The sequence below is a fragment of the Mustela lutreola genome, chromosome 4 (genome assembly GCF_030435805.1).
Source record: "Mustela lutreola isolate mMusLut2 chromosome 4, mMusLut2.pri, whole genome shotgun sequence".
In the NCBI taxonomy this organism is placed as follows: domain Eukaryota; kingdom Metazoa; phylum Chordata; class Mammalia; order Carnivora; family Mustelidae; genus Mustela; species Mustela lutreola.
In genome coordinates, this window is record NC_081293.1 from 87,065,607 (window position 1) to 87,078,071 (window position 12,465).

Sequence of the window (12,465 nt, forward strand, 5' to 3'; positions counted from 1 at the left end):
AACATCTGATGGCACAGCTCCTGAAGAAGGTGGCCTTGTAACTGCGACTTGGGTCAAATTCCAGGAGGGGGATGGGAGCAGTTGACTGCTTTGGGAACTATGATGAGTTTCTTTATAAGACAAGGGCACATCTAGGGAAGTTGTAGTTGGGGGAAAAAAAAAAAAAAAGTATGTTGAGCTACAGCCTATAATATAAGACCTTAAAAGCTAGACTGAGTTTCCACGTGATTCAGGAGGCAAGTAGAAAGCCATTGAAGCTTTATGGTAGGACCAGACACAATCAGAGCTGTATTCTAGAAAGATTATCCTGCTGGAAGAGAATGAGACAGGCTGGTGAGGATAAAGGCTGATGATAGCCTGGAGTACAGTCATGGACTGTTGACATTGTCTGGGAGAGAAGTAATGTTGGACAGTGGCCCAGATGGTGGAAAGAGGTCTTTTAAGCGTCAAATACGAGATAACTCGTAGCAGGAACCTAAGAGGTAGGCACCCCAGTGTATGTAACTTACTTCAGATGAGCAAATTTGCTGTTAAAAGTCTGCTTTTAAAAAACCCAAAAAGACAATCTTCATGTATCTTTCCAGAATTTTCTAAGGAAATTTCCTTTGCCTGTTTTAGGGAAAATAGGAGGTATTTCTTGGTTGACCTAGTAACACCAATGTGGTAGATTGATGGTTTTTGATACTTAGATGGCAGAGTTCTCAAAGTGATGAAATAGTAATTTGTCTAAGACATTAATGCTGCGTGATTATCCAAAGGAAGAGGGCACCCTAACACTCAGAGTGAATAGTCCTGCGATCTGTCTGTCTCAAGAAGGAAGGCTGGCATTCTAACCAAACCAGAGCTCTCCCCTAGAGCAGTTGACCTGTAAGACTGTGTGATACCCTGGACGGCTGGACCATGGTCGTGACTGGTAAGGTAAATGTGCGAGATGTCCGTGAAGTGGGTGAGGAGAAACCCGCTATCAGGGAGGGTAGGAAGGACGTGTTGGTGTTGGTCCAGTTACTCTAGGAGCATACGGTCTTGATGAAAAGAACCACACTTATTTTCATATCTTATGGTCATGCTTATTTTTCTATTTCTAGTCATAGGAGAATGTGGTAGTTCTGTGTCCCTTTATGTTGCTAGAGTATATCATTCCCCTTTAAAATCTATGGCTGGACTTGCTGTTCAGCATGGTGGCTAAGGTAGCTGGTCCCCTCAGACTGCTGTGGAAAATCCCACAGACAGCCCCTGGTCCACAGGCCTACACCCCAACGCCCTCAGGGCCCCAGAGACATCATAGCAGCAACCACTGACTGTCTCCTCCTGAAACAAAGCAAGGATTTGGGATGTCCAGTGAGCAGAATAGTCCCAGAAGCTATGCCAGGACATTTTTTTTTTTTTTTTAGTGGAGTGTTTAAATGCTTTTAAGTGAACACCTTTTTTTACAGTTTGATGTCAAAGTTAATGCTTTGAAAATTGGGTTCTGCTTTTAAGCGAACCAGTGCATCGTTTAGCTCTAGTTGAATTTCGTGTGGTTTTTCTTTGGCAAGTGTGTTTGTTTGACTCTGGTCTGCTTTCCTGGTGGTGTGCCCTATGGCCTTGTCACTTCCCCATACCTCCTGATGGTGTCTGACTCCCATATTACATGAGGAAGAGATACCATTTATCTTCATTCTGAAGAGAGATTGGATGGCTTTTTTTTTTCCTTTTTTAAACATGCTCATTTTTAAAGGATCCTTAAAAGTTGCCACTAAGCTTTAAGAGTGTTTGAGACTGTGTTCCAGATAGTACTCTTTTGATTCAGCTTTTAACCAGCGAATCTGCACAGGAATGGGCTAGGCCAGTTTTCGGGCACTGTTCTTAGTGGGTTTTAATCTTAGAAAAAAAAAATACTGCAAGCATATATTTTCATGTGCTGCTTCCATGGGGTCTGTAGCTGCCCGAGTCCAACCCAGTCACTGAGTACATCTGCTGTCCGGGACGTAGGTTCGTAGCAAGGGCTACATTAGATACTCAGATCACGCATCTCATTCTTTGAAGTTCATTCTCTAAGTCCACGCGCCCCATCCTTTAAGTTTTGAGCAGAAAGACTCCCCTCCGTGGAGAATGACAAGGGAAGTAATTAAGTGAGACTCTGAAATTTTGTTACTTTATCTACAAAAATTCATCTCTCAACCTCTCAAAAATCCCCTTTTTCCTGTTTTAAAACACTCTCCTAATTTATATCATAGATGACTTTATACCATTATTTAGGTTGACATTTTAAAAAATCAGATAAATTGTGGCCACTTGCTCTGAGAATATCACGGCGTCTTTGGTGGAATGATTAATTTGTTCTCAGGCCGGCTTTCCTCTTGTCCCCCTCACCCTGGGTAAATACGTCTGCTTGCATACCAGGCTTGCTTTGGGCAAAGTCACGCAGGTCTGAAGAGATGATCTAAATAAATAAGACTGAGTGCTTGCCAGGGACAGATCGAGTCCAGAGAAAACACTAGAAGGGCCTCCCTACACATTCCAGTTTATTTGCAAGGCATTTCTATGACTTTGTTAATTTTGTCACCCTCACTTAAATTTAAATCCTTGTTGATGAGCACAGGGCTTCTGCCCTTGGGAATGGATCAGTCGGTTGTCGTCCTATCCCAGGAAGCCAAAGAGACCTGGTGTGCTGGGTTTTCTGTCTGTGCGGCCTGTCTGTATGTCCAGCTCTCCGCACTGTTGCAGTTTGCAATTTCAACAAGTGGGTATTTCTGGTTTCTGACAGTACTGATGCCCAAAAACCTGGCCAGCTCCCCCAGGACTGTGGGACTGGCTATGGTTCAGAGCAGTTAAACCAAGGTCAGGGGGAAGGGTAAGAGATCAGGGGGCCGCCCGAGTTCTTGAGAGCTTGGAGACAAACCCTCTTCTGAAAGAATTGGGAGTTTTAGTACTTGGGAGCTGGGGTCTCCCCTTTGTTTTGTGCCGCAGTTAACTGCGGGGTGTGCTGCTAGCTTTGTGATACAGTGCAGGAGGAGTGACAGTTGATACTAGGTTCTAGTTGTTTTCATGAGGTTTGTAAGAGAATCAAGTCAGAGAATTCTCTTCCCCGTGTTTCATTCTGTTAGTTTGAGCAGAACGGCAGCCGTCGTAGCAAGCCCACCCCAGCTGCTAGTTCTGAGACCCTAGAGATCGTCCGTTCTGTGGTCTCCTCCCAGTAAACGCGTGTGATGCTCAGACATGCCGTGTACCTGCCACAGGACCTTGTCACTGCAGCAGTGCTCTGATGGCTGTCATGAACATGTGGGGGCTTTGAAATCTGTTGGAGTCACATTCCCTAATTTTCATGGGCCTGGGGCTTTTTGGAGGGAACACAGATCCTGTCCGCACTCAGGGTCTAGACCCTGGCTGCTTTGTCCGATGGCTGGGAAGAAGGGTGTGGAGCGGACAGCACCTCAGCCAGCAAAGTAGGCCTGGGGGAGCCCAGTTCTCTGGGTGTTTGGCCTTTGCCTGAATAGGAGTCCACTAGGAATATCAAGTCCAGAAAACTCAGGAGTCACAGAAAGAAATTGTGCCCATCTGGTGAGCGCTCTGCTTAATGGGCAGGACGCCATTCTGGCCCAAACCGTGCAGCCCCATACAGCTTTGCTCTAGGCCTCTTCCCATAGGCGTGGCTGTGGGAAGAGAAAGGGTTCTCCCGCTGGAGACGCCAGGGCAGACCAGGGCAGGCTGCAGGAGCAGCCGGGGGGCATTAGTGCAGACTTGGTGGCCAGATGGCATTGACGCATTGGGTACTGACAGGAGCCCTGGCGTGAGCAGCAGGTGCAGGAGGAGCAGACAGGCGGACCGGATGGAGCTCCAGGGATGTGGATGGCAGTGTGGCAGTCTGTGGGTGCAGGCAAGGTGGTGGGTGCCAGGCTGCACAGGCATGCGGGCCCGTGGGACACTGAGCTTACATGCGCTACCGCCAACCAGTCAGCGGCCTCTCCGAGGGCCCTCGTTTAGTCTCGGGCTGAATAGCGGGAGACCGTTGAAATCCTCTTCCAACGGCTGAGGAGTCACCGAGCTAACCTGATATCCAGGATGGGAAGGCCTCGTTAGAGGATCAGTATGGATCCCGACAGTCGCTGAGATCACCCACATCTGTGGGGATAATTGCTAGTCCTCTGTTTCCCGAGTGGCTTTAACATCCTGAAATGTCTTCTGAGTCACTCCGGAACAATGAGTGTTTCTAATGAAGTAATACTGGGCACTTTTAGTACACTCCATATTTTTTCTAGATGATGGTCTCATTGCAGTAAATTGGGTTTCTCATTTATTTGGAGAGTCGAGTTCATCAGAAACGTTTTTCCCTTCAGTCTCTAGAAGAAGGGAAGAGTTTCTCCACTTAACCCTCCCAAAGAACTAGTTCAATAGAATTCATCATACTAGCTATCGGTTAGTTCGCGACACAGCTGTCCCCACCCTTGGGGCACAAATCATTGTATTCACCATGCAGCTGAAGATTGTAGGGTCTGACAGGAGTCCAGGCCGTGCACTGTCCACCATGCTGTGGGGTCCGTCACCATAAGAGCTCTTTTAGTCAGGTTGCAAACAGATGATGCTTCCCCATATCCTCCCCCCAACCCCCAATAATACCCGGTCCAGGTTGATGACATTCAGAATGCCGGGGTGGCTGGCTTTCTGTTTGACTGTAAATGTATCCTAACGTTTACCAAGATGCTTCCTACAGTGTGCAGGATGGCCTGGGCAGGTGGCTTCCTCCCTTTCTTGGTTCATATGTTGTCATTAGGTAACACAGGTAAGACAGCTCCTACCACTCTGCCACTCAAGGGACATGAACATCGTTCTGCCTTATTTTACTGGTAGTCAGCTATGAATTCTGATTAAAGGCTCGGTTTTATGGCTTGATAATGAAAGCGAGCAGTGTTATGGATTGATGCCTTTAGGAAATCGGTGATGTCTGATAATCTGTCAGTTTGGGGAGGCTCAGATTGCTGGTAGTGAGATTAAGTGCCCTGATTTCAGGAGGGAGGAGTAGTTTCTCTTTGGAAACAGGAGGAAAGCTGTCCAGCTGGATCCAGTGTCTCCCCGGCGTTGGGAGAAAGCAGCCCCATCGCTTCCAGTGTGATAAGAGATTGATTGTGAGTTAGAATTACGGCAGGAACTCTTCAGCGGCTTTTAAAATTCTTTATGGTCTGTTGTGTATTTAGCAGATGGTTTCTTTGCTGGACTGTCAGAAATATAGAAACGACTGTAATTTTATAGCCAAAGTTACTTTCATGGACACGAAACATCATTCTGTCTTGTACATAGATCCCAGTTCCCCCGGGGGTTCCTCCCCTACCGGACCTTCGTTTGATTTGTTTGTTCATTACCGTCTTTCATATTTTCGTGAATGTCAAAGAACAACAACAAAAGCGTCAGGAACCGGAGAGGGAAGAACTTAAAAGTTTATGGCTTTGTTTTTCCTTCTGACTTGGAAGAGGACTGTCTATACTGTGCAGAAGGTGTAAGATTACGAACTTCCACAGTTGTATTTTTAAGTACATAGCCAAGGCTGTTTGTCTGTCCTGCAAACCTGATGGATCCTATGCAGCGTGGCTATCCATTCTGTTTCTTATGGTTTCTGCCATGTCCCCCACCATATATGGGGGTTTCTGGGTTTGTTAGATATCTGCAGCACTTTGCACAATGACAGTTGTTTCCTCTTTTGCTCATTTGCTTATGGGAATTGTCCAGGCACGCGTACTGTTTTAATTTTACTGGAAGCTAGCTTGTCTGATGCTCTTTGCCAAGTAATTCTATTTCTCCCCCATTTCAGCTGAGCTTTCAGCACAAGATCGGAATCCTTTATTGCAAAGCAGGCCAGAGCACAGAGGAGGAGATGTATAACAATGAGACGGCGGGACTAGCTTTTGAAGAATTCCTTGATCTTCTGGGCCAGCGAGTCCGACTGAAAGGATTTTCCAAATACCGAGCTCAGCTGGACAATAAAAGTAAGCTTCCTATTTGTGCACGCATGCAAGTTTAATTCTCCAAAGGTAGGCACACCACATAAATCTGAGTTAGCAAGCACCCCCCACCCCGTTCTTGACCCCAGCAGCAGCCTCGCCAGGCTCACTTGGGATAGAGTTGAAATTTCCTCAGGTGAGCAAAGGCAGCACATTTCTCAAGAGGTATGTGTTTCGCAGAAGCTCAAAAGGTCAGTTCCTTTTCTGTAACACCAGCAGAGAGATTCCCCAGTGTTTGTGAAGAATCTTTTAATATCCCCTTCTTCCTCTTGGCCTCACCTCTGCTCTCACACCCGTGTTCTGATGTACCAAGGACGAGCCCGCATTCGTTTCTAAAAGACAATATGAGCGCCTTCGCTAGTGCCAGGGTCTCCGCCTCGTTCTATTCATTTCTGGTTTCGCAGTGTTAACTGGGGTGTGGAGACAGTGGCTCGTTGTTTGCCCGTGACCTTACTCAGGCCCCCTTGAGTCTGGATTTAAAACACAGGCTCAGTGCACCAACCCCCCCCACCCCCCCTTGATGTGCAGATTTCCATCATATCTTTATTTGGAGAATCCTATTCCTTCTGGTCCTTGTTAAGTCTAAATATTTTATCTTTGTCTTTATGCTGTTAGATCTCTTAGCTGTCAGTATCTGAAACATTCCGGGCAGAGTAACTCTGTGTATTTTGGGAAATACTCTTTATTATCAAGCAGTCCTCTGTGTCCTCTTGTAATCAAAGGGGAGCGGATAGATCCCACAGTTGGAGGAAGTGGGAAGGCAGGTGGCCCACTCCCAGCGGGGGTGTGAAGTATGAACTTCTTCCCCATGGGAGCGTGGTGTGAGGCCATCTGAGGTCCCGTGGCTCCATGTCCCTGGCGTCCTTCAACTTGGGACCCTCATCCACACTTGCATACATCGGGGTGGGGCCTGGTCTTTCTGTGCCTGTCAATCAGATCTGGTTTTTTTTTTTTTTTTTTTTTTTTAAATCTCTTTGTGAAGGTTACATTTCGAACACAGCTCATCAGATCTGGAGACAGTGTTGCCTCATAGATGGGCCCCTGCATGTCCTACACACACGCCAGGGTTGGAATCTTGACTCTTATATTGGGTGTATGTTCCTCTTGCCTCGGATCTGTAAAGACTAGGGAATAGCTTGTGACGCCCACTCTAGGTATCTCCATATGAGACCTTCTCTGATGTTCCTTCCTTTTTCCTTGCAAACTCCCTCGGTGTGGGCATGCCGCCCTTAGGGACAGCCGTCCCGAACACCACTGCTGGCATGGAGTTATTATTATGCCTGCCTGTCGTCTGTCTTCGGTGGGGTGGATTGAGGAAACGTAAGAACTTCCGATCTGTACGTTCCATAACACTGCAACACAGATAATATAAATACTGCCCTACGTGGCAGCATTGCCGTCAGCTTTGAATTTTTATGACCCAGGAGATACATGTCTCTGATCCATTACAAATGCCAAACTTAGCCCCTTCGCTCAAGGAAATGATAACCTGAGAACGAGATTTCGACACCTTGATTCTCATCATCAACAAATCTGAGTTATTTTTATGAGCAAGGCAAGGTGTTCTGCGAGATGTCTGAGACGTCGCTGTAGTAGATAGGAAGGTTCCGAGAATTCTGTTTCATGAAATGCTCAAATGAAATTATGTCTTTGCTAGAACACACACACACACACACACACAACCATCCCTCTTAAATTCAAGAGGGTGGTATGGTAGTCTTTACTCTGTCCTCCCACTGGACCTTGGTCGAATCTGAGCCCCAGGGAAAATGTACAGGGTTGTCCCTTCTGGCTTGAAAATTGGTTCTTTCTGTTTTAAGTACAGAGTGAAATGAAGCCAGAACAGAGGGGACAGGAACCACTAAGATCACTGGATGGCTCACCAAAGAGGGCTTACAGACCCCAGGCCAAACACAGCCCCTCTTGGGTCTGCGTGCAGAGGTGACAACTGGGGACTTCCATGATGGCCTACGCCTCTTTGCCCATAGGGATATTTGCAGCAGACCCTTGAGCAAGTCTGTCAGTTCACCTTCTCCGTTACCATACTGACGTTTGAGATGAAAACTTTCAGAATATTTAATTTCAGAAACCCATCTTGTAGTACTGTTTGGGATAGACAAATTATGGTCGTATTTTTTTAAGTGTTTTCTCCCTGCAGCAGCGCCTGGGTGGCTCAGTCGGTTAAGTGTCTGCCTTCGGCTCCGGTCATGATTTCAGGGTCCTGGGATTGAGCCTTGCATCGAGCTCTGCTCAGCAGAGAGTCTGCTTCTCCCTCTCACTCTCCCTTTCTCTCTCTCTCTTTCTCAAATAAATGAATTTTTAGGAAAAAAAAGAAGTGTTTCTCCCCAAAATGCATCTTTGTTCTTTCACTGCAATTTCCCGAAGCTTAAACCTGTTGACTACACTATTAGCTATCTATAAGGATTTCTCTCACTGAATTCTAACCAGCCAAATAGCAGGGTGTTGGGACGAGAACTATTGAATGTGCTGGGCCATTTCAGCCCCTGACCTTCATGTTGTTATTAACAAGTCAGCTCTTTGTGAAAGAAGATGATCATTATTCCCTTCCAAAGCCACATTCTCTGTCTTCAACCAAGACACTTGAAATAGACCATTACTTTCCAAGAAGCCCTTCAAAAAAAAAAATAAGAAATATGTACTTAATATATAGTTAACAGAGATAATTGCTTTGTTTGGGGACTGGTTAATAAACAGCTTATCGGATGAATATCCTCTCTTACCATCTACAGGTTGATTTGTTAATATCTGCATGTAAACATTTTAAGTGCTTCCCTTTTTTTATTAAATTGTATGCTCTGAATACCTTTTCAGAATCTGCAAAACTGGATGTTGTATTTTTTTTTTTTAGAAAATTTTCAGGACCGTTACTGATTTAGAATGAATATTCAAAAGAAAAACTGTAGGATTCAGAAGGAAGATCATAAAGGCCCATGAAGGCTGAATGTTGTAATGTTTTTAAAGTAAAATTAAAATATTTAGATTTAAAAATGAGAGGCACGGGGGTGGCTCAGTCAGTGAAGCATCTAACTCTTGAGCTCAGCTCAGATCTTAATCTCAGGGTCGTGAGTTCAAGCCCCACATTGGGCTCCATGCTGGGCATAGAACTTACTTTAAAAAAAAAAAAAAGTAGGGCACCTGGGTGGCTCAGTGGATTAAGCCTGTGCCTTCAGCTCAGGTCATGATCTCAGGGTCTTGGGATCGAGCCCCACATCGGACTCTCTGCTCAGCAGGGAGCCTGCTTCCCCCCTGCCTACCTCTCTACCTACTTGTGATCTCTCTCTATGTCAAATAGATAAAATCTTAAAAAAAAAAAAAAAAAAAAAGTAAACCCAAGATGATTACTTAGAGTTTCCCCAATAAACACAATGGAATGAATTTGGTTTTAAATGACCTTGAATAACATTGTTTCTTGTTAAAAAGTAGACAAACTTCTATGTTGGTCAAAGCCGGAGAAAGGCGGTCCTGAATTCTGCTCACATCCTACTGTCTATGCATCTTTTTGTCTCTATTTATCCATATGCAAAGTGGTTCAAAATTCCACCCTAAGATTATCATGTAAGTGTTTTATAATCACCGTGTTGGTTCAGGTGCCTAAAACTCTCAGTCTCGGGTAATCTGTTGATAATACAGATGGATTTTGAATTTGCAAAGAATCATTCTGCTTTTCAGAAGGTGAATAGCTGTGTGATTGAGGGGGTTCAGATGTCATCGTTTTACACATGTGTCAGCACATAATGTACAGTAAGAGATCACCTTCATTCTTAATCATCTGACTGCATCATTGCATTGCCTGCTGCAAAGAGAAGAAAATTAATTACATCGTTCAGGGAAAGAAGTCTTGAACATTTTTGGTTCTCATTTCCATATTAAGTCAGTCCCGTTCCGTGTTTTTGAGTTCTGGACGATCGGGTGCCCAAGAACCTCTTCGGAGTTAACTGTAAACACACACTCAAGAGCGGGGCAAGGAGAGCTGCTGGTTAGCTCGTGCCCTTCAAATAAGGGCACCCACACCCGCCTCCAGCTGTACCTCCGGCATCTGGCATCCTCTGCTCACCCGTGCTCCGTCCCATCCATGGCAAGTCCTCGAAGTCAGTATGACAAAAGCGTCCCCCATGTTGAGGGACGGGTGTGGGAGGTACAGAGAGAGAGAGCAGATGAGGAGACGCCTGAGCATTCAGGCCACGGATGTGGGTTGGAAAGTGGCTGGAAGGCTGCACTGCGAGAGAGCAGAGTAGCCAGCAAGACACACGGTGGCCGATAGTTGGGTGGTCTGTCGTTGGCTAACAAATTGCCTTCGGAAGGACAACCTTGCGAGTATCACGTTGCTAACTTTTGCAGTTGCCTGACGTGTGTTTGTCCTCCACCTCTGTTTCCAGCTGATTCTACAGGAACTCACTCCCTCTATACCACATACAAAGACTACGAAGTCATGTTCCACGTGTCCACCATGCTACCCTACATGCCCAACAACAGACAGCAGGTGAGTCCTCCCCCTGCCCTCCAGATCGGAGCTCAGCCCGCCGATGGGCTTCGTGCACTTAGAATTGGCAAAGCATCGTTGGAATTTTCTTTTTTTTCCTTCAGTGGCATGAATGATTTTGGACGCTTTTTCATCATTTGGAAGTAGTTGGCCTTGGAAAGGGAATATTTCTGCATAGTTATATTGCAGTTTTTTCTTATAAAACTTGGAAACTCTTCCACACACCTTTATTGCTTGCTAGGCAAAATCTTAATGGAAACCGGTGTCCACTGTGTTCATTATAAATAAGCCAGCAAGGTAAGCTGAGCTCAGGTTTCTGAGTGCAGGTGGGTGACTTAATTATAGAAAATACTGTAAGAACGGATCTTATAACTTATTCGTGGCATGATTCAGTTTCGGTGGGTCGATTGTATTTGGGCTAAATCAGGAATTGAAACAAAGTTTGTTTTCATGTCTAGGAAGTTTAGCTCTGATGTCATTTAACTGCACTCTTTGGCTCTAAAAATACATTAGCACACCAGGGACTGCCTAGAAGTTGCTTGGTAAGAATTTGTTGAATGAAGGGCATATGGGTGGCTCACTCAGTTGGGCACCTGCCTTCAGCTCAGGTCGTGATCTCAGGATCCTGGAATCGAGTCCTGTGTCAGGCTCCACGCTCAGCGAGGAGTCTGTTTCTCCCTCTGCCTACTTGTGTCCTCTCTCTCTCTGTCTCAAGTAGACAAATTCTTTTAAAAAAGAAGAACTTGTTGAACAAATGAAACTTAATCACAACGGAGTGTTTTCCTTCTCTCTTTTTTTGAATGCTCATGAAATTTATGAAGGTGGTCATAATACACCTCTGGCAAAGAAACCGCTTACCCTCTGCGGTCACAAATTACAAGAACCGCCTTTGACCCTCCAGCTGGGATGAGCCAGGGTAGTGACAACACCTCTTTCCTTTTCCCTTCTCCTTGCCATCTGGATTTTCTGACCATTTATCTGATGCTTAAACTCAGTCCCTTGTCCTGCCTGAATGGTCTGCAGTGTTTTCTAATAATCAGATTTCTTGCCCCAACTGTCAGCAGAGAGTCTGCTTCTCCCTCTCACTCTCCCTTTCTCTCTCTCTTTCTCAAATAAATGAATTTTGATCACATATCTCTTTGGGTTTCTTTTCTTTTCTTTTTTTTTTTTTTTAAGATTTTTATTTATTTATTTGAGAGAGAGAGAGAGAGAGTGTGTGTGTGTGTACACAAGCGGTGGGGGAGGGGCAGAGGGACGAGCAGGCTCCACAGAGCCCAATGCAGGACTATCCCTGGACACTGAGATCATGACTGAGCCGAAGGCAGACGGCTTATACGAACCAGCCAGGCACCCGTACATCTGTATGCTTTTTAAGACTTAAGAGTTATAGTCACTAGATCCCATGCATGTATTTAAATGTTTTAACCTAAAGGATTTCTAGCTCTTAAAAACAAATTTACTTCGAAGAATGTCAAACAGATTCACTCGCTTTTAAGAAGCTTAATTTAGACCAGTGCCGTTGTCTCGCAGATACTCGAGAATCATTCTGTAGTTAAACTCTGTGTGAGTCGTTGCTCAGAAAACTGATAGGGCTTACTCCGGCCAAGAAATCTGTCTGTACTTTAGCAGAAGTAAGAGCCAGTGCCTTTTGACCCCAGTCATTGAGTGTTCAAACCACAAAGCCCTTTCAGCTCCCTAATTACTTGAGCCATTGGACTCCACGCTGGATGGACCCCCATCACTTCCTGTATGGCAGCCTCTGGGATTCTGACGTCTGTTGGGCTTTCCCTGCCTCCTTTGGGTTGCATGGTAATTAAAAACTGTGGGCTTATGAGTTCTCTGTACCTGACTCCCCGCCCCCCCCCACTGAAACTCTCAAAGTCCTACACACAAAAAAGTAGATGAACAGATGGTGGTTGGGGAGTAGGGTGTGGATGGGTGTTTTAAGCTTCCCAAATTGGAAATACATACCTTGTAAATTGATTCTACACA

At 45.4% G+C, this 12,465-nt stretch overlaps 1 protein-coding gene across 9 annotated transcripts in view; it reads left to right on the top strand.

Moving 5' to 3' along the window:
• The window catches only part of SIPA1L2 (signal induced proliferation associated 1 like 2), a 212,770-nt gene that overhangs the window by 128,322 nt on the left and 71,983 nt on the right, over window positions 1-12,465 (top strand). For all 9 annotated transcript variants that reach the window (XM_059170444.1, XM_059170443.1, XM_059170449.1 and 6 more), the window contains 2 exons: window positions 5,783-5,957; window positions 10,370-10,473. In XM_059170444.1, the coding sequence (XP_059026427.1) occupies window positions 5,783-5,957; window positions 10,370-10,473 (279 nt within the window). The remainder of the gene's footprint in view (window positions 1-5,782; window positions 5,958-10,369; window positions 10,474-12,465) is intronic.